This window comes from Lepidochelys olivacea (assembly GCF_965140295.1).
Source record: "Lepidochelys olivacea isolate rLepOli2 genome assembly, chromosome: 3".
NCBI classification, from domain to species: domain Eukaryota; kingdom Metazoa; phylum Chordata; order Testudines; family Cheloniidae; genus Lepidochelys; species Lepidochelys olivacea.
In genome coordinates, this window is record NC_140413.1 from 51,467,544 (window position 1) to 51,490,243 (window position 22,700).

Consider the following 22,700-nt stretch of genomic DNA (forward strand, 5'->3'; position numbering starts at 1 on the left):
ATAACTATATTATAGTAAAAAAAACCCCTCAAAACGAGGAGTACTTGTGGCACCTTTGAAACTAACAAATTTATTTGGGCATAAGCTTTCATCGGCTAAAACCTACTTCATCAGTTGCATGCAATGGACAATACTGTAGGAAGATATATATACACAGAGAATATGAAAAAATGGGTATTGCTGTTATCAACTGTAACGAGACTAATCGATTAAGGTGGGCTATTATCAGCAGGAGAAAAAAAATACTTTTGTAGTGATAATCAGGACGGCCCATTTCAAACAGTTGACAAGGTATGAGTAACAGTAGGGGAAAAATTAGCATGGGGAAATTGTTTTTACTTTGTGTAATGACCCATCCATTATAGTAGTTTTCAAAAAATACAGAGCTTAATGGATGTCAATTGTCAGCGGTGCATACAGTACACAGATGGGTTGTATTTCAGATAAAATGGGGATGAAAAGTTTTGCATGGAGTCCTGGAAGTCTTGTCACATTAATGTGAACTATTAATATTAGGCTAGCACGAGAGAGTTCAATTGAGAGCAGAGCCATTGTGCTAGGTACTGCAAACACATACTAACAGGCAGCACCTGCCCCCAAACCGATCACAGTCTAAGAACCCAGTCCTCCAAAGACCTATCACATGAGCTCAGTGGGACTACTTGTGTATAAAGCTACAAAGATGCGTAACTGACAGAAGCCTAGACAGACAAAGGAAGTATTATTAATGCCCTTTACAGACAGGGAATTGAGTTCCTCCCTCATTTCTATATGAGAGTTTCCCCCTAATCACCAGTGCCCAGAGGATCCTCATTTAAGAGGAATTTCCGTACTGCAGAGTGGCCAGTGGAAGAGTTTTTTCCCCCGGTGGGAGGGGAAGGAAGAGGATCAAGAGTTGGAAAGGAAAAATATATATTTGCAGCAGGCTCTCCCTTATTCACAGAAGGGGGTCTGTAGGTTCAGGGTATAAAAGGACTGTAACCAGAGAGGTAGGTGACCAATCCTCTCCTCCAAGGAAGTGGGGTCTGCATGGAAGAAATACTAGCCAGGAAATCTAGTCATTACGATTTAGTAAATCCTTTCTCAGACAATATTCCCATTAAATTCTATGAATCAGGACTGCGTAAAAGCTGAGGAAGGACTTCTTAATTTGGCATTATGGGAGCTTTCTATGTAACTGACCACAGTTCTGAAGCCTTAAACACTAAACCTGCCTTGTATTTTTCCATCCATCAGTACACCCACAAGAACATTTGTAACACCATTAAATACCTACCGTACATCTGGAATACTTAAGGAGACAGAAAGGAAAATTGTGCATTTTTATCTAAACTAGTTGTTTTAAAATTCAGAACCATGTTGCAGTTGCACAGAGCTACAGAATTGAAGAGCATGAAGAAGAGAGATTCATTTTAGTTTTGTGGTATTCTAATCAGGGACAGCTGTTTATAAATAAGCAGACATTTGTATTATTTACAAACACACATTATCTCACCTATATATTTTTAGCCTGGGGATTTGATTAATCACAAACAATTTCCTCAAAACATTTTATAAAGATTGTGTTAAAGGATTTAAACAACAAGGTAGAATGATTCTTAAGATTTAAAACAGTAGGGATGATTAGCTCTGTCATCTTTTTTAACACTGAAGTCTACATGACTGTAAATCTATCTCTTGAACAGGAATGTCAAAGGGAAAAAGGGTAATAAGACAACCAAGAGTGTGCATGTGTACACACACACACACACACACACACACACACACACACACAGAAAAGAAACTGGAGCCACAATAGAAAGGAATACATTGAAAACAAGTGTAATAAAAGGTGAGAGAAATCAAAAGAGGACAAATCAAACACAGAGGATAAAAGTATAAAAGGACTAAGAGGCTGTGGAAAAGGAACAGAAGGCAACTAAGAATACACAGAAAAGGTTAACAAGGGGGAAAGAACAAGAGGCTTAAGATAAAAGAGGTAAAACCAGAAGCAAAATTGCATAAGAATGAACAAAAACTTGTTACTAGGATTGATACTGTAATTACACAGACTGCAGTTAACATGTCATCAGGCATTATGGCCATGTCTGAAAGGTATACATGAACTGTATCTCCACAACTTAAGTTACAATGTTAGGCTTCAGGAACATTCTAATCCAATTTGTTTGTAAATCATAGAATATGTTGAAAAATTGTTAAATGAATAAAAACTAAGTGGAAACACTGTTATTCATTTAAGCATTTTCTACTGCAGTGTCAGAGAGTCCTATATATTCTTTTCTTGCTGTTTGAGGATTTGAGCACATAACCTACAATGGAAAATACATGTGTAAATCCCCAGGCACAAAGATGAGAATACACCCCAAAGTATGAATATTATCCTTTTTACATATTCTGGATGCCTTTTCTCTTGACTTAATTCATGACTCTTGAATTAATTGTAGTTGTAACTTTATACCTCCAGCTAAAGATTTATGTGAAAAACTAGAGTTAGATTTGAAGCCGGGTCAGGGATGTTCACTTCAGGAACAGGCAAAGGATTAGACTGATTCTTAAGATTCTTTAACCTCTTTTTTCCCTCAGGCTTGGATTGATTCTGATAAGGATGCTCTCTCATCCAACGTATGTCTCTCATTGAGTCCTAATATGGCCAAAAATAATAAATAATAATACTTAAACCTGTTACAGAACTTTGCATCATCCAGATGTTGAACACACTGTACCTATTTAACCAGTTGTCCCAAGCTTTTCTTCTCCAAACTGGCTCAATGCATTCTGGGGCATATAGTCAAAGAAAGCATGACATGAGAGTCTGGAGTTCTATGTTTTGTGTTCTTCAGTGGTAAGAAGCATTTCAGAGAAGGAGTTGTGAGGACCAGTTGTGAGGGAGCGAGGACTTACTAGCTTTGCTAGAGGGCTACTGAAGAGTCTTAAGGATGGTAGGAGGAATTGATGTTACATGTATTAGAAGACCACGGGGAGGGAAGGGGCTAGTTGTGGACATGGGGAGGGGTTGGGAACTTGAAGTCTACTAGATAATTGTGGGGAAAGAATAATAGAATCATAGAATATTAGGGTTGGAAGAGACCTCAGGAGGTCATCTAGTCCAATCCCCTGCTCAAATCAGGACCAACATGAACTAAACAATCCCAGCCAAGGCTTTGTCAAGCTGGGCCTTAAAAATTTCTAAGAGGAGGAACTCAGAGCTTATTGAGGACTTGTAGAGATTCACCAGCTGGATAGATAATTCCAATAAGGTTGTCTTTTAGATGATAGCAATTTATTCAGGAATTTCTAAGTATTAAAGAAACCATCAGTCCTTTACCAGCAAAGAAACTCATGGCATTAATTCAGAATGCAAATGGCAACCACAGACTTTGCTGAGATAAAGCTCAATTTAGGGAGGAGAACATAGTTTAAGTTAAATTCGACCCAGAATAAAATCTTTAAAATAAATTATTCTTTTCTGTAAGCAGAAGCTAAGGATGCAGCTTACTAGATTCTCTGTGTTTCCATGAAATCACCCTTCCACATTGGCATCCATCATTACACACATAAGTCCATTTCTAATGGAAGTAACTTTGTTACCCATATTTTTGTTGGCTCCCAATCAACTTTCAAAGCAGTTCAGGATTTTTTTAAAAAGTAAAACCTTTATAAGTTTATAACTTTATAAGTTTCATATACAGTGTGTGTATGTATTTGGAACCAGAGAATACCAACTATAAGTGATAAGAAAAGGAGTACTTGTGGCACCTTAGAGACTAACCAATTTATTTTAGCATAAGCTTTTGTGAGCTACAGCTCACTGCATCCGATGAAGTGAGCTGTAGCTCATGAAAGCTTATGCTCAAATAAATTGGTTAGTCTCTAAGGTGCCACAAGTACTCCTTTTCTTTTTGCGAATACAGACTAACACGGCTGTTACTCTGAAAACTATATGTGATAAATCCAGCCTAGAGAATAAAACTGTCCTTGCTCCAGAACACTGACTAAAAGTGTGCTACAGAAAATACCAGGCTTTCATACTAGGGCTTGAAGCTTCATCTCACATCTGTCATCTAAACTCCACCTGTAAATTGTAATAATTTTTCCAGCAAATCTATTACAGTAACATTTTCTGAAACACTACAGCACCTTTACATCATATTAATGTAGCACAAGTATCTGACTTGTGGTGGAATAGAGGAACTAAAAATTATTTTTACTTTTTTATCCTCAACTCATTTCTGAATTGATATATAGTACCAGTGGACCACTGAAGAATATCTATTCAAATTATCCATAGTATCATAGGACTGGAAGGGACTTTGAGAGGTTATCTAGTCCAGTCCCCTGCATTCATGGCAGGACTAAGTATTATCTAGACCAGGGACTGGCAACCTTTGGCACGTGGCCCATCAGGGAAATCCACTGGTGGGTCGGGATGGTTTGTTTACCTGCAGCATCTGCAGGTTTGGTGGATCACAGCTCCCACTGGCCACGGTTCACTGTTCCAGGCCAATGGAATACAAATTGATATACAGCTATCAAACCCTAACTGGAATCTGAACTGGATACTGACAGGACTTCTAATGGGATAGAGACCTTCTCCCTTCTAGGCTTCTAGCTGAAATCTTACCCTGGTGTATATTAACTAAAGGAAGGAGGGCCAATTTCTAGTGGCCAAGCATGCCCATCACATTCAGCACTAACAGGTAACTCTTGTTGGCATTATCAGCAGAAAAGCTAAGGGTCTGAATCATCATGAACTCTCCTATCATCTTTCAGAATAGTTCTTCTCCAGGTAAGGGCTGTGATACAGTGGTGGGGCAATGTGGGGAAAATATACAGCCACTGCCTCGCCACAAAATAAGTATTATGACTCTACCATTATAATTGTAATAAAAATGCACACAAGTCTTTAACATGTTCAAGACATGCAGCTTTGCATATTCAGAGTAAAAACATCATATGCAACAAACATCCTTTTGCCTGCTCGTGTCAGATACAGCAAGAAGGAAAAGGTATGCACAATGTAGTAGTTTTTATTTCATTTAATATAAACAGGTCCATAACTGCTATGTGTTTACATTAGAGAAGGCAAGGCTGAAGCAGTGCTTCTTGTACTTGAGAAGGCGGTCAGCTTTGTGGTAGTTCTTAATTCCTAGGGGAGACTTGTTCCATGCTTTGGGACCAGCCTTCAAGAAAGCTGAGTCCACTCCACAGACTATTTTTACCCTTGTGGTAGAAGTTCCATTGTGCCAGAGGAACAGAAATGCCAACCACAGTCCTGATCTTGGAATAGCAAGGAATCTTTTAGAGATCATAGGCTGGGGCCAGTGAGTGCCTTGAAGATAAACTCTTATAATTACACAGAAATACCGTGATATATCAGACTGCACAGTGTGGTAACTTGGTAAATGCAGACCTCTTGATGGTGATCATTCTCTTATATAATCTAATTAGCTCAGTCATGCGCAGGATTGTTCCCTATGGTTTCTAATGATTGGTCTGTTTATTATTAAACACCTCAAATAGTTGAGTTTTGTCCCTTGGAAGACTATTATAGTCTAATATTATTATTAGGAAGTTACTTCCTCTATATTTTATGTTTCTCAGTTAAATCCCATCACTCCTCATTCTACTATACTAAAACAATTCTCAAAATTTTGCTCAATACCTTTCAGGGACTTTAGATAGCAGAAAGAAAAAAATAATAGCCATAGCTCCAATTTATGTACTATTTAAAAAAAAAACAAAACTCTTATTTCATTTCACATATACAGTATTACAGACCTTCTGACCTTCACAGTATCTGAACCCAGATTTAATTATATTAAATTCTCAAATCTTTTAAACCATGAATTAAATTGTATTGGTAGTGGCTATAAACAGGCAAAAGTATATGAGGTCCTTTAAAAGGTACTGAAAGTCTTGAAGACGTGGTGTCAGTAGTCTTGGAAAGGCTAATGAACTGTATTAGAAGTTTGTTTTCGAAGGCTCAATAAATTCTGTGCACATATTAGCTCGCCCTTTTGGTTTTTTAAAATTCAAATAGATCCTAGTTGTAGACATGGCAGAACACATTTGAGTAAATTCGAAAGCTGTTAAATATTCATGAGTTTAAAATTCACATACAAACCTGTTCCTTTTAAAAGGTTTTTGATCATGGCTCTTTTTGGCTGCAATCATGCACCACGATTAGGAAGTAAATTCATACTACTGAGGATTAGGAAGTAAATTCATACTACTGAGGCTGTTAAAAACCAGGAAGCCCCAGCTCATTAGGCAAGAACAGAAGAGTACAGGAATTTAAACATGGATAAGTCTGAAAGCAGGGGTGGGTAGAAAAGGGAAGAGATCTGGAAATAGGTACAAGGTCTGGAAGGAAAATGATGGCATAGAAAAGAAATATACTGAATGTGACTGGAATAGATATGATCGTCTGGAGGAGAGAAAGGGCTTTCCTGTGAAAAAAAAATATTATCCTATAACACTGGCAAGAATAGCTTGCAATAATGTTACTACAGTGATATGAACCACCACTGCAGAATAATATCATAATTGAAATAAGGGCAAATGGGGCACAATTAACAAAAGGCACAAATAACTGAGGGAATGAATAATGTTATTTACTAGGCCTGTCAATTCATCGCAACTAACTCACGTGATTAACTCCTAAAATTAATTGTGATTAATCGCAATTTTAATCACATGGTTAAACAATAGAATACCAATTGAAACGTATTAAATATTTTGGATGTTTTTCTACATTTTCATGCATATTGTATTCTGTGTTGTAACTGAAATCAAAGTGTATATTCTTTCTGATTACAAATATTTTCACTGTAAACATGATAAACAAAAATACAGTATTTTTCAATTCACCTCATACAAGTACTGTAGTGCAATCCCTTTACTGTGAAAGTGTAACTTAAAAATGTACATTTTGTTTTGTTACATAACTGCACTCAAAAACAAAACAATGTAAAACTTCAGAGCCTACAAGTCCACTCAGACCTACTTCACGTTCAGCCAATCGCTGAGAAAAACAAGTTTGTTTACATTTACAGGAGGTAATGCTGCCCTCTTCTTGTTTACAGTGTCACCAGAAAGTGAGAACAGGCATTTGCATGGCACTATTGTAGCTGGCATTGCAAGGTATTTACATGTCAGATATGCTAAACATTCATATGCCCCATCATGCTTCGGCCACAATTCCATAGGACATGCTTCCATGCTGAAGATGCTCGTTAAAAAAATAATGCACCAATTAAATTTGTGACTGAACTCCTTGGAGGAGAGTTATATGCCACCTCCTCTGTCTTACCCACATTCTGCCATACATTTCATGTTACAGCAGTCTCAGATGATGACCCAGCACATGTTGTTCATTTTAAGAACACTTTCACTGCAGATTTCACAAAACACAAAGAAGGTACCAATATGAGATTTCTAAAGATAGCTACAGCACTCGACCCAAGGTTTAAGACTCTGAAGTGCCTTCCAAAATCTGAGAGGGATGAGGTTTTGAGCATGCTTTCAGAAATCTTAAAAGAGCAACAGTCTGATGTGGAAACTAACAGGTAACAGAACCTGAACCACCAAATAAGAAAATCAACCTTCTGCTGGCGGCATCTGACTCAGATAATGAAAACGAAAAATCTGCACTGCTTTGGATGGTTATTGAGCAGAACCCATCATCAGCATGGACACATATCCCCTAGAATGGTGGTTGAAGCATAAAGGGACATATGAATCTTTAGCACATCTGGGACGTAAATCTCTTGCGATGCCGACTATAACAGTGCAATAAGAACTCCTGTTCTCACTTTCAAGTGATATTTTAAGCAAGAAGCAGGCAGCTTTATCACCTGAAAATGTAAACAAACCTATTTGTCTGAGTGATTGGCTGAACAAGAAATAGGACTGAGTAGACTTGCAGGCTCTAAAAGTTTATCTTGTTTTATTTTTGAATGCAGTTTTTTTGTATGTAATTCTACATTTGTAAGTTTAACTTTCATGATAGAGATTGCACTACATCTTGTATTAGGTGAATTGAAAAATACTATTTCTTTTGTTTTTTACAGTGCAAATACTTGTAATACAAAATAAATATAAAGTGAGCACTGTACACTTTGTATTCTGTGTTGTAATTGAAATTAATATATTTGAAAATGTAGAAAACGTCCAAAATATTTAAATTAATGGTCTTCTATTATTGTTTAACAGTGCAATTAAAAATTTACTCTATTAAGCATGTGATTAATCATGCGATTAATTGTGATTAATTTTTAATTGCTTCACTGCCCTATTATTTAGATGTATACCTAGCTCATTTTTAAATGCAATGTTAGATATTTTCAATGAAATCTGTTGAGCCAAGTGTATATTGTAGTACCACTCCACATGGTCAAAGCAGGTGTGACATTGTGCTGCTGTACAAACACATCTTGAGAGGCAGAAAAGGAAGAGATCTCCATCATAAACTTTAGCCGAGTGGTTAGGGAACATCATGTGAGGTGTAGGAGGTCCCAGTACGATTTCCCCTCTTTCTGAGGGGGAAAAGGGATTTGAACAAATTCAGAAGATAAAAATGAAAGAAAAATATTTTCATCTTCTGAATGCAAAATTTTTTTAAAATGTCATATGAATGCACTGACACCTTCTTAACAGAGATTTACAGATGACATGCTTTTAAGTAATTGAAAATATATGTATAATTTAGTGATTTTATAATACATGTATACATAACATTACTGTACAATGTTACTAAGTTTAAAAAAAAAAAACAAAGACCACTGAAAAACTTTGTATATTAACTCTGGTTTTGTTTAAGAAAAAAATTCTGTTTCTTTCCATCTCTCTGTTTCCCAATGTCCTGTTACATGTGTGAATATCTTTAGGACTAATCCTGCTACACTTATGCACGTGTGTAACTTTACTCACATAACTAGTGATATATACAGCAAGTGTTTGCAAGAATCGGTCCCTTACATTGTAATCACTTTGAGGCAGGAACCATCTTTATTTTGGAATCTGTAGAGCATCAAGCTCATTGCTTTGCTAAAGGAATAAATAACCATGGAAGTATCAGTTCCACAGGGCAAAGAAAGCTATTTTTTGCAAACTTTGACCACTATATTTAAAGGGCATAATTTTGTTGCTTTGGGATTTTCTGTGAGAGACCTGTAATGAAAATAATGGAGTTTAAATGTAAAACAGAGTAGTCTTCTCCTTCTCACTCATAAAACTGTACAAAAGCTAGACAAAATAGACTTTTTGAGCCTCATTGGCCTTATGCTTCTCATAGGCCTGGTGGTTCCTAAATGAATTATTATATAAACTGTCCTTATTAAACATTTTCACATATTAGAAACTATGTCAGTGAAGTAAATGGGATTCTATAGGAGAACAGAGGTTTGCTTACCATGGCATCAATCTGGAATTCTTACATTAAATTAGGCAACAGGATACAATGGTATTATATGGTTTGAAGGCATGTATTAGATCTCTGGTGACGGTAATCTACTGCTCAAAATCATAAATAATGAGATCTGTTATATATTATGTTTCATCCACAGATCTCAAAGCATTATTCCAGGATGGGGAAATGGAGGTGACATAGAGATGTAAGTGCACAAGGTCATCCATTAGGCTAGTGGAAGAATTTGGAATAGAACGCAGTCTCCTGAATCCTAGCCCAGTTCTCCATTCAATAAACAACACTGTCTTCCTGATACACAGTTTAGTTCAACACAGAAGCACACTAAAGTCCTAACAAAGCTATCTTGTAAATCTAAGACTGAGTTTTTAACCACTTATTGAAAATTCTCCACATTGAGAGGCCAGGCATAAAATGGTATAAATAAAATCCCCTTACATTAACTTAAACTCTCTGACCACTAAAAACCGTACACCACCTTACACTTTCTTCTCCTCCACTGGAAAGCTCAGACTCCCTTATCCATCAGAAATGTAGATATAAATAATTCTGAGAAAGTCTGAGTGTAAAGGAAGTCATAATTAGAGTAAAGGAACCAAATTTACAGCACCACCTCTGAATTTGGCTCACTATCTGAATCAATGTATAGCCAACAGTAAGTAATATAAATATGTAAAAGTGAAGTCAAAGTATTTTTAGTGTCCAGAGGTATTGTCTTCCATTATTTTTCACAATCCCATGTGCTTTGTATATATCACCACCACTCAAGTGTTTCAGTTACAAGATTAGTGAAAATGCTAACATGGTGCAAAGAAATACATAGCAACATTTTACTCTGGCTGCACCTGTATTCTATCTTATGTTGTCTAGTTTAATATAATATGTCCGAGCTGCCACTAGGCAGAACACAATGTAAATAAGCTGTCAAACTTAATTGGACTATTCTGCAAAAAATAGCCTCCATAAATTAAAAAAAAAAAGTTTGTGGAGTATGACAGAAAACAAAATATATTTATTTTTTTTCATGCAAGCAGTTTGGAAATAATCTAAAATGGAAACATTATTTCAGGGGAAAAAAATCAACAGCATCAGTTTCTTTTGATTTGAAAAGACACCGAGGGTAGTTTACCTGCAGCTGTCAATATTGTTTCTGCCCACAGCATTAGAGAAGGTGAGAGGTCCTAGATTATTGATTTCTAGGACTTGCATACAGCCGGTGAAATTGTAAACAGGTTCAGGCACCTAGAGAGGAAAAAAGAAAACAAAACACACATCTCTCACATTTGCTGTCTTTATAGTTCAGTTTTAAAAGAATCATGTTTCTGCTTAGGATGTGTTATCCATATTGGGCCCAATCCTGAAAGCCTTACTCACACCAAACTCCCAATGCAGTCAATGGGTATTTGGTCTGTGTAAGGATTTCAAGACAGGACTCATACTGTAGCAAAAGGGGATAGTATTCTAATTCAGTCCATAATTAATATGGCAGAAAAAAATAGTTTAAAAAAATCACATAAAAAACCCCCAAAGAGGTACTTTAGTGGTAGTCAGTTTCTTACTGTGTCTTTTAGAGATATAGGCAGGCTCACAAATACAGGGACCCTAACATAAGTTAAGTGAGTTTGTCCAACTCTGATCAGCTATTTATTGGTGGTGGGAGCAGGAGGATGGTGGCTGCAGAGGTCTGGAAATTCCACCCTTTAAATGATCTGTTCCCCAGTTTTAAGATGTTCACTACCATTAATCATATTTAGTACAGTAGTGCCTCGGGACAAACTAAGAATGGGGCCATGGTGTGATAGGCACTATTCTCTCTCTCTCTCTCTCACACACACACACACACATGCACAGAGTAGTAGATGTTCCCTACCCATGGCACTCACAATCAAATAGGCAAGACAGATGCAGGATGGGGAAAGGGATATAACACAAGCAGAGTAACCAATGTGACGGTTACCAATGTAACCAATGTGACGGTGGCAAGCATCACGTGAGGGGTTTAGTCAGGCGGGACGTTGAAGAAAGAAAAGTGAAGGGAGAGGAGACATGGAAGGGGAGGAGGACAGGGCCTGGCAGAAGAGGGTAGGAGAGGCAGGTGTGCAGTGAAGCTGAGGTGGGAGTGTGCTAGGGAAGAGGAGGAAGTAGGAAAAGGAAGGGGAGAGGCAGGGTTGGAGCAAACAGCCAATCTGCACAAGGCAGAGAAAGTCCAGTCAAAATTGTAGCAATATCTCTGAATGCATAAAGGTCTCTACCTTGTGCCCTCAGCGTGCCTTTGTGTAGATCTCCCCTGCTCAATTCTAGGTGGGGGGGGCAGGGAGGGGTGTGCTGCAGGGAAGAGGTGGTGAATAACTGCCAGGGCATTTTCCCCCCCTTATTTATTTTTGTGGTTTGCATCATCATTTACTAAGTATAGAGGAGCAGATTATCTGGAGCTCATCCACTGAGGTATTGCTGGAGGTATTCACTCCACATTAGCACAGACAACGGTACTGGCCTTTGTGCCTTATTTACAGAAGTGCAGGTCATCTGCATTTCCTATTGACTTGAATTGGAACTCAGAGACAGCAGTGGAATATTGGATATAAGGATTCTGTTCCTAGTTCTGGGAGCACAGTACGGTCAAGCACTTAGGGTAGTGGTTACAGACAGCATAGTCAATGCACAGATTTTGAATATTCATTCGGAAAGATACTCTAGTAAAGTGGATGAGGCTTAGTTCTGTCATATGAGAGAGTGTGGCTGCACTCCCAACTCTGCCTGAGGGCAACCTCTCAGTTATGTAAAATAGAAAGAATGATAGTTGACTACCTGTTAGGGTAGGAGTATGAAGCATTGGTCACTAATAACGGTTGTGAAGTGTGCAGAAATATTAACACCAGTCAGTTGAAGAAATGAAGCCAAAATTCCTGTTATCTCCTGTCTCCCAGCCCACTGTACCAATGGAATTTCTCTCTCCCTCCTTCACCAAACTCCCAGATATGCAGAAAGGTATGACAGGGCTGCCAGATGTGTGGCATCTGGAAAATCTGCTTCTTTTGCCAATGTCTGCATAGGCGAATGCTGATGTAGATCCTGAGCTGATTGGCTTTTCAGGTTTCACCCTTTACCCTGGCTCACAGATGCTTGTTTTTATATATGAATTCATTTCTAGATATTTAACAAACATATCATTTTAAATGTAATAGGATACATGATATATTATAGTATAAATTTAAGATGGACTGAAATAGAGAGTTATATGCTCATATAACTTGAAGTCTGGTAGTGACATGGGCCCTCATAAAATTATTTCTGTGAGCGGTGAGGTTGTTAATGAATTTGAAAGCTTTATCAATGCTGGTAGGTCTGGCTGCATAATTATATATATTTCCTCTCTTAACCTTCTATATTGTTTCATTGTCTCTTTTGACTACCATTGTTCCAACATGAACTCAGTGGCGGTATTTCAAATTAAATTCTCATTATTTGTACTGTAAAAGAGAAAACAAGAGACACTGATAAAACAGTCAAAGGTCAAATACACTATAGTTATAACATTTACATCAGCTACGGTCTCTAGTTAAGCTCTTTCAGCATGGATAATGTCAAGTTAGTGCAGGCAAAATCATCACCATAGCAACCTACAGTCTATAGTGCACATGGAAGAGCAAATTAACAACTCAGTTTGGGAATAAAAAAAAATCTGCATTTTTTCCAAAACTGTTTTTTTTTGTGAATACTTTCTGGTTTATATCACGATTGCCAGAAAACAGAAATCTACTGAGTGGGTTCTTCATTACTTCCCTTAGATTTCTGATCATTCCACTTTAATTTAATGCTTTTTTCTTTGATAGAAATAAAATAGTTATGAACCTCTTCTTCTTTGCCCTAAGCACAACTACATCACAAATATTTCTGTCAAATAACACCCACGTGTGGAGTGCTAAGCCAAATGAACTGCTGGTGTATTTCCAGAGATGTTCATAAATAAGAGCAGTTAATCAGGAGTAAAAAAATGGATGGCTCTGACTCTCTTTTTATTAGAGAGAAGATACTGGTTTTCTGTATCAGTTAGCAGAAGGGATTATTAGACTTTACACTTCATAATTATTTGTATTTCATTTGAGTTTTGGATACATATATACTGACACCGTAGAAATTATCACCTGCAAATCAGCTGCAGTAGATCCTAGGGTGTTAATAATTCAACATAATTAACTACACAGCAACTAAAGAGATGTTTTTACAATGCAGAAATGAAGTATAAGCAACCACTTACCCTGACAAAAAAAGATTTGTAAATATGGATAATTACATGGAAGGCAAAAGCCAACAGATTATGTGTACTTGAGTGACTCTGAGGCACAGGGTGCAATACCACAATCCTCTTCTCATACCTGGTGCCCCTTGCAGGCTGCCTGCCAACCTTGGAGGGTCTTTCTTCAATGGTTTGGCCCTCCAGCTAAGTCAGAAAATCCAAATCAATCCCTTCTGAGATATTAAAGAGTCCAATAAAGAGTTTATTTGCCCTCACTAAGGACTTCATCCCTGGCTTTAAATTCAGCCATTTGTTCAGGCTCCCAAATAGTCTCTGTCCCGTTCTTGGTGTTTATGCCACTTTACTTGTGGCTGATATGGGAACCCAGGCATGCCCACTTCTCTGGGTTCTAAACCAGGACCCCATAAACAGCAGCTATGTACTGTGTACTTCAATCCTTCGCTGCTATTTCCCTGGGTCTCTTCCTACTGGACCCTTTTATTTCCAACCCTATTTCAGCCAGCATCCTCAAGTTCTTCTCTCTGCAATCCCAGCTATGTAAGTTCAGTCAGTCATAAGCTCTTTCTAATTGCTGAGCTCCTTTGGCCAGAGAGGATAACCCTCCTTCACTCCTCGGGTCCCAGCTAGGAATTGAACTGCTAAAGCCAGGCAGCTCCTTTTATCTGGGCCAGCAGGGCCCTGATTGGCTGTTGCTATCTTCTCTAGTCTTTGGAGGACCAGGTATGTCCACACCTTAAATAATGCATACAATTCTGATTGCTCTGTCTTAAATAAGATATACTAGAATTGGACAAAGTACAGAGAATGGCAGAAAAAATGATAAAGGGTATGGAACAGCTTCCATATGAGGAGCGATTAAAAAGACTGGAACTATTCAGCTTGGAAAAGAGACAACTAAGGAGGAATACAATAGAGGTCTATAAAATCATAAATTGTGTGGAAAAAGTGAATAAAGAAGTGTTATTTACCCCTTCACATAACACAAGAACAAGGGGTCACAATGAAATTAATAGACAGCAAGCTTAAAACAAACAAAATACACACAATGCACACTAAACCTATGGAACTCATTTCCAGGGGATGTTGTGAAGGCCAAAATTATAACTGGGTTGAAAAAAAATAGGTAAGTTCATGGACGATAGGTCCATCAATGGCTATTAGCTATAATGGTCAGGGATACAACATCATGCTCTGATTACCAGAAACTGGGATTGCACAACAGGGGATGGATTGCTTGATAATTGCCTTGTTCTGTTCGTTCCCTCTAAAGCATCTGGCAGCAGCCACTGGCTAGACAGACCATTGGCTGACCCAGTATGACCATTCTTATGTCTCTGTGGTTTCCAAAAGGCTGCTCTGGAGAGTCCTCTGTAGACAAGCTTGGAGCACCCGCTTTTGCTGCTCTTTTCCTCTCAGCTTGTTGCTTCTTGGGGCAGGGTGTAGTAGGACTGCTGGGTCCCCAGGAGGGAGCCATGAAGACCAAACAGACCCCATTATATATTCCAAACCATTTTGTTAACATGCCTTATTGATTAAACCAAACCACGGCTGACACATCATTTAAAAACACTGACAAACTCAAACAAATATCATTCTCAATGTCCTTGATCTTTTTTCATACAAACTGGACATATAGGGTTTGGATATTGGATATATATATATACTGGATATATTGGATTTTCTTACTTATTCACACCCCAAGGAACTTTCAATATGCCTTTGTGTTTTGTGTTTGTACAGGGGCTAGCGCAGTGAGCTTCTGGTCAATGATGGGCTCCCATAGGCTCCCACAATACAAATAATAATTTTCAGTAGTGTTGGCTGAATATTTTTGAACTCCCCCCACACTTTTAAGGATTTATTAGATTTCAAACTCTTGTTACACATAATAAATTATGACGGGATGACTTATATGATTAAGAACCTGAAGAATTAGGTTTGAATTAATTTGAATTGTTCGGTAGATAATGTTTCATATCTTCATGATTCCTCATATGTGTCAAAATGTGAAGTGGATCAGTATTTTCTGGATGCTGTGAAATGGGAATGTAAATTGATCATAATGTGGGATTTCTCGGGTTACAATATTCAAGCATAGGTAGTACAGTTTACATACAGTGTAACAATGTTATTCTTTACACAGACTAAATTATTCTTGACACTTTCTAAAGATATGCTGAATAGTTGGAAAAATAATTAGTAACTCTTAGGCAATTGTTTCCCTGTCCTAATTTTAACTTAAACTGGCAATTTGGCTAGCAATTAAGGTCATGTTAAATGTTTGTAATAATATCTGAAACCAGGCAAGTTTCATTACTCAGATCAGATTTGCCAAAAGGCTCACAACTCAGGACCAACTTTCTGAATTTTGATTCATTTTAAACCCACCACAGTAGACTCCAGGTTCATCCTCCTACCACAAATCACCAGAGGCTCCTCTGAAGAACACAAACCAACAAAGACATTGACATAATCAACTTCTTCTCAGAAAGGCCTAATTCCTTGGCTTTCTTACCAAAAAAAGAGGAATTCTAACTCAGAATAAGACTGCCCATACCGCTGGGATAGGTACTCAACTAAATAAAATAGACTATTGATTTCTATGTGTTTGATTGCCAGAACTAGCAAAGTAGCCTCTGTAATCTCCTGGGAACACAGAAATGGCTTCAATGAGACAGCAGCCTCCCCTCCCTTTACAGGCCCTCTTATTAATGAAGTGCACCTGCCTGTAATGCAGCATTCACCCAAATAATCCAGGTATCCAATCTCAACTTTTCCGACTTGAAAGAGGAATGCCTCTGGGTATTCCCTTCCTCTGAAGCTCTCACAATTAGGCCAAGGACACTTCCGTGTTGAGGAAAGCCAGGATGGACGTGTATTGTAACCAGAGGGCTTCAAAGGGTTTGTATTGCTTGACATACACCTCCTCTTCACTGGTGTGTAAATTTTCGCAAAATGGCATTAAAATATTTTGGGAACATTTCAACACACCAACACGCTATGGTTATGCATGGTTTAAATGGGCAGGTTTGATAAAGTCTTTTACTAAATGTGCTAAGTATAACATTAGTTACCTATCTCATGGGTTGGTGTGAGACTCAGTTAAGACCTAACCCTGAGTTCCTGAGACATTTGCACAGTGAAAGTTCCCATTGAAGCCAAATGGGAATTTGCCTGAGTAGGGAACTCAGGATCAGGCCTAAATTTTATAAAAAATTCTTTGAGATCTTGAAGGGCACTATGGCTCAGTTCCACAGAGGGATTTAGGAGCCTAAAGCCCAGATTGAGGCAACATGGCAGTCCACAGCTGCCATCTAACACTGTAGGAACCCTAAACTTACATAGCTCTTAAATATTTGCTGTAATAGATGCCAAGCGCCTAACTTCCTGCCTGTGGGCATGTGCATTGCTGCTGGAAGCAGGTATCCAGACACCTATGTAATACCTAAGCTCCAGAGGAATTCTCAAACCTAGTTAAGATTGGTAGGTCCCAGTTCAAGAGGCATGCTCAAAGGCAGCCACTTCCTCTGTAATGTTTAGCCTGGGTAAGGTACTCATTCAGGATATGGGACACCTTCAGTTCACTTCTCCCCTCTGCCTGATGAGGCAAAGGGATTTGAACAAGGGCTTCCCACGTCTCAGGTGAATGCCCAAAACCATTGGGCTATGGGATATTCTGAAGTGGGGCTTTCTTATTTCTTCTATTAAAGCAATTCCACCTTCTACAATCATTAGATGTACCCTGGGTTAGAGACAGGGTATGTCTACACTGGGGAAAAAAAAACACGCAGCAGAGAGTCTCAGAGTCTGGGTCAACTGAGCATTACAGGGCTAAAAATAGCCTCAGATATTCCCACCCAGGCTGAGCGTAGGCTGTAAGACCCTCCTGCCTTGCCAGGTTTCACAGCACAAGCTACAGCCTGAGTGGGAACATCTGCACTGCTATTTTTAACCCCATAGTGTGAGCCTAAGTCAGTTGACCCAAGCTCTGAGGCTCACTGTCACAGGTTTTTGTTTTTTTCTGTGTAGACATACCCAGTGTGACAGTCACTTGATAGTCCAGTGGTTAGGGCACTCATCCTCCTCCTCTCTTCCCCAGTTGTTTTGTGTGAAGTTAGGCATGTGCCACTGATGTTCTTGCAAGAAACAACTTAGGAGCCTAAGGTGCCTGACTCCAAGAGAGGGGTTCCCAGGTGTGGAGCCCAGGCAGAGATAGGCCCCATCCTCCAGCCTCGATTTTGGTGTCTAACTTTGTGAGAGGGATGTGGCTTAAACCTATTTCAATATCTCCCAAATTCTTCAATTCAAATTCTTCAATTCCTATTTGGCACTCCATACCAAAGATCAACTACCAGTTCTTAGTGATCTTTAGCACCAGTGTTTCCATCTTTTTACTAATAGTGAATTGACTTTATTCATCTTGGTAGTTGAGGATTCTCATTGTGTTCTTCGTCTCATAGGCCAACAGCAGAGGATGTGAGAGAAGAAGCTTTTGTGCAAAGCTAAAGCTAAATTTAGGCCATTCATGATCTGTGGCAAACAAGCCCTTCAAGAACTGTTTGATCAGCAGCCTCATTCCAAACTGAGAGCCTGAATTCACCTACTATGTGTACAGTGAGGAGTGAACCTGAAAAATAGCCAAAGAACATACTGTCAAGCGGACAGGAAATTTACAGTGTTCTAAGAGTAGGAGTCAACTAAGCTGCTGTAATAAAAATGAATAGTCGGTATTAAGAGTGGGGCATCATGGTCATATTCTATATGTGATTTTTGGTGTATGCCTTAGTGTGCATCACAGAGACAGGAAATGAGAGGAGAAGCAGCAATCATTAGACCTCAAAGTTGTACTGTGTGTGCTTTCTTCAGGTCCTGCATGTGACTTAGGCAGCCAAACTTGTATCTTCCCTGGTTTGTGAATCACTCTGGGACTTAAGACAGGAGATAGGCATCTGTATGCCTGGAAGGAGGCAGCTGCCCATGCTACCCCAGATACACTGCTATTTTTAGCACACTAAAGTGTGTGTCTGTTTCTCTGCACTGGAAAGCACTCTCCAAGCTGCAGTGTAGAAGTACCTAATGGCATTAACTATATTAAAACTGAGTTATAAGTGTAATCTGGATGATGAGTAACTATACTGGACATAATGCAATACATTATTTTTCATACACTTACAAAGATATCTAAATAATCTTATGGGCCTAGAGCCACAAATGACATAAAAATTATGCTGAGCATTGCAGACTAAGTGCCTGGCCACCCCATGGAAGCCACAAAACATGAGTTAGGTGCGTAGGCTAGCTATACAGTGCATGGGGAGAGATAAGCCCCTGAGAATAGGAACAACAAAAGCAGCACGCTAAGCAGGGAGCAGCTGCCTAAACTAGCCAGTAGCAGAGGTTGTAAAGGGTTTGAGAGTGCTTTATAAGAGCTTAGTATTTTTGCTGCATCAATATGCACTGATATGTTTAAAGAGAAACATAAAAATGCAACAGGTGATTGTACTGTATTACCCTATTAAATATATTTGTTCTAGGGAAAAAAGGGAGGCACAGAAAGACATGAATGTTTGACGTGGAAGAACATATTTGTGCTTAATGCACTGAAAGCATTGTTGAAAGCTTGTTATCTTTGTGAAAACATTATTTCTGAGTTTTTTTGGTGGCAGGAGGCAGCTATTTACTTGAGCAACTGACTGACTTATTAACACGTTATATAATTTTTGCTCATTCAATCATCCATATTACTTATTCTGAGGTTCCTGGTGGAATATACCCTGATGACATATCCAGAAAGAAAACATGGTTGTTCTCTGGAGCTTCTGCAACGAGAGCTGACAACAAAAAAAAATGTCTCAGTCCTGTCTATGCTACAGTCTGCACCACCAATGCAGGTATAACAGGGTAAATAAATCACAGATCCCAAATTTGCCAGCGTAGACATAACCTTATGTGGGAAGCCACAGAGAGGGAGAATGGATAGCCACTTATAGTCACAGATCCATTGGATTTCTGGTATACTTTCATGACTCTCATATGCAAACGTGGATTTCAGATTGTGTCTCCTGCCCAGTTGCACTAGCACTGGTTAAATATTTCCATGGAAATTATGCAAAAGAGCTAGCCTCCTCTCAGATACTGTGTGGATTTGGCAGTATCCTTCCCTTTTGTATATTTTCACATAGGTGGAACATATGAGTTTGCATTAAGTTAGGTGGGTGAGTAATTAATTTTTTTCGTACATGAACATTTCTTACAGATATATAAGAATTATTCCCCAGTTTGCCTCTAAGGTGCCATTAGGACTTTATATCAATCTAGTACGTCATTCTTTTTAACTATGCTACCTTCTCTTACCTCCTGCTATAGGCAACAGAGTGTTAAAAAAACCCATACCTTCCATAGTAACAAAATGAAATCTGAATTTAATTTTCTTCTTAAGTTCACTGAGTGAACTATTTATTTATTCCCCCCATATGACTTTTCCTTTCTTTTTTTTAAACTTCATCCCAAGTGAATAAGACAGTAAGTTTCAGTGCTGTCTTTGTCTCATACTACGCATTTACTGAGGGCAAGGTTCAGTTGGCTTGAAGCATCTAGATCATACAGCCACCAGTTCATGCACTGTAAAGTATGAAACAATTAAAATCCTGTTGAGGAAAATACTGCAATAAAACCAGGGCTGAAGAGATTGCATTTGGACAGGGGCAACCGTCATCATTTATGCACAGCAGGGGATTCTGCAGTTTTTATTTTTTTTTTTTTGGCTTGAGCTTGGGGTTTGAAAGTTTCAACAGCTTGATTCCCCCTCACAAACAGAAGGGTTGGGATTTTTTTAAACCAGTTAAAAGTCTTCTAGAATATCAGCTAGACTTATCACAACAACTATTTATGTAATAGGACAGCACAAGGCTCCAATCCCATTACACAAATAGGAAAAAAAGGTGACTGACTGGCCAATCCATCCATTTTGCTGCCTTCCCAGGGTTTTGAAATGCAAGTCCCTGTTTTTAACTTTCTGATTGAATAGGGCTGCTCCTAGCCAAGTCTTTCTGCACAGTTCGCTGGAGGCTTTGTACACCTTGAAGCGCCGATAGCGTTGCTTTCTGCAAGAGCTGAGCACGACAGCATACCATCTCACAGTGTACCATGCTGCCTGTAGCTTCACAAGAAATACGATGAGGTTGGCATCCAGCACTTCTAATCAAATTATATTAGTTACATTTTTAATCTCGCTCACAGTGATCAATTAACTCTGTGGATCGCAGCCATATTTAATATCTAGAATGCATCATTTTTTTTCTGTTGTCACAATAATGTTAATGGGATTTGTGCAGTTTTCTCTGTGCACCACAGCCATTACGAAAAGGTTCCATTAGCTTGCAATTATGTCTCAGTTTTCCTGAGTGCTTCAGTCAACTGTTCCTTAAAGAAAGATGGACACAGGAAGGATTTTATTTCCGCACTGATATCAGCGTTTTCTCCCCCCATATACTTTTGCCACACCAGCACTAAACCCAGCAGTCTTCACAGCAAGGTAGAGAGGTGATATGTGTATAATGGTGAGTGCCTATACCAAGGTATCGCTGCAAATTGGATCAAGAAAAAGAAGTTGAAATCCCTGTAAGTGTGCTATGGCTGTATTGATTGTAAAATAAAAATCAAACGTGCATTTCCACTGCAGCAAGGCATCCTGATTTGGCCGGTAACATAAGTGTAGTTACAAAACCAGAACCTCAGGAAAAAGATACAGTCTTTAGTACCACTCCTGTTTTGGTTCAGGGTCAGTAAACTCAATAAGAGCATAGCTAAGATTCCCAGTTTATTAATAACTTTACTAAGAGTGGGAAAAAAAAGATGAGAATATTATAGACCAAAGAAAGAGAGAGAGGCAGGAAAAAAAAGAAACACAATTTTTATACGTGTGCTACCTATATCTGAGAAAAATGCTTTCAAATGATGTTCAGTTTGAATACAGAGCTAACCTCCATCCATATGGGTAATATCAAACCATACAGAAGGAAACAAATTCCACAATTTTCCCTTGCAGAATAGCCTCTGCATTTTTCCATTGGGATGGGGATTTCCCTTTATGCATGAGAAAGCAACCCTCTTGCAAACAACCCCCCAGTACCCTGAAATCTATGAGATCACTATGAAGGTAGGAGCACAAGAACCCAAGTTCACTGGAGCCATGCTGCCAGGTACAACCCCTAGCTACAGCTGTCCTCAGTCTCATCTTAAAGGGAGATATCCTCACTGTGGAGGGTGGGCAATAGCAATGTAATACAGGTTCTGGCATATCCCAAGGAATGTCATTTGGGCCCAGGGGGATGATCTGAGCCCTTTAGCCTAAACTCTACTTACTATCCTACCAAGTATGGATTCACAGGCCTCTGAAACCAGGGGTTTAAGGAAACAGTGGGGTGCCACTGCCCCATCGTTTCTGTAAGAGGAGAAGGAGATTCATGTACGATAGATAGATAGACAGATAGACAGATCAGAGGCTATCTATCTATGTGTGTGAGATTCTCATCAACATGCCAATCCCTTTATGAGGGGCAAGAGGGCCAGAGTGGCATCAAGGATGTCTAAAAGCCCTGGTTCTGGAAGTGGGAGCGTTCCCATGCGCAGGTATTGTGGAAGAGAGCTGCAAAGCTGCCCTCTGAGGACCAGCTGACAAGCCCTGGCATATGAGGTGCGCTGGGATGAGAGAGGTATATCAGAAGGGAGTCTGCAGCATGCAGCACTGTGGAATGCTGCAGCCCTCAGGGCAGCCTTGAAAAGATGCTGTAACTTAAGCTCCCAGTGTTGACACTGGAGGACAAAAGCCAGCTTAGCCCTCCTTTCCACTGGGCTGCAAGTTCTGTGCTGCACCTCAAAGACACAGGAGGGAATCTAACCTCATGATCTGCCCCACAGTTCTCTTAGGAGGATGAACCTGCACCACTGAAATCAATCTGAGTTTTACCATTAACTTCAGAGGTCTGTTTCTCCAGTGCCTTGCTCTTTGTTTAA

The 22,700-nt window shown here is 39.0% G+C and overlaps 1 protein-coding gene across 1 annotated transcript in view; it reads right to left on the reverse strand.

Moving 5' to 3' along the window:
- Positions 1-22,700, reverse strand: part of EYS (eyes shut homolog) — a 1,492,075-nt gene that overhangs the window by 410,652 nt on the left and 1,058,723 nt on the right. The window contains exon 33 of the mRNA XM_084624916.1: positions 10,557-10,669. Within this exon, the coding sequence (XP_084481042.1) occupies positions 10,557-10,669 (113 nt within the window). The remainder of the gene's footprint in view (positions 1-10,556; positions 10,670-22,700) is intronic.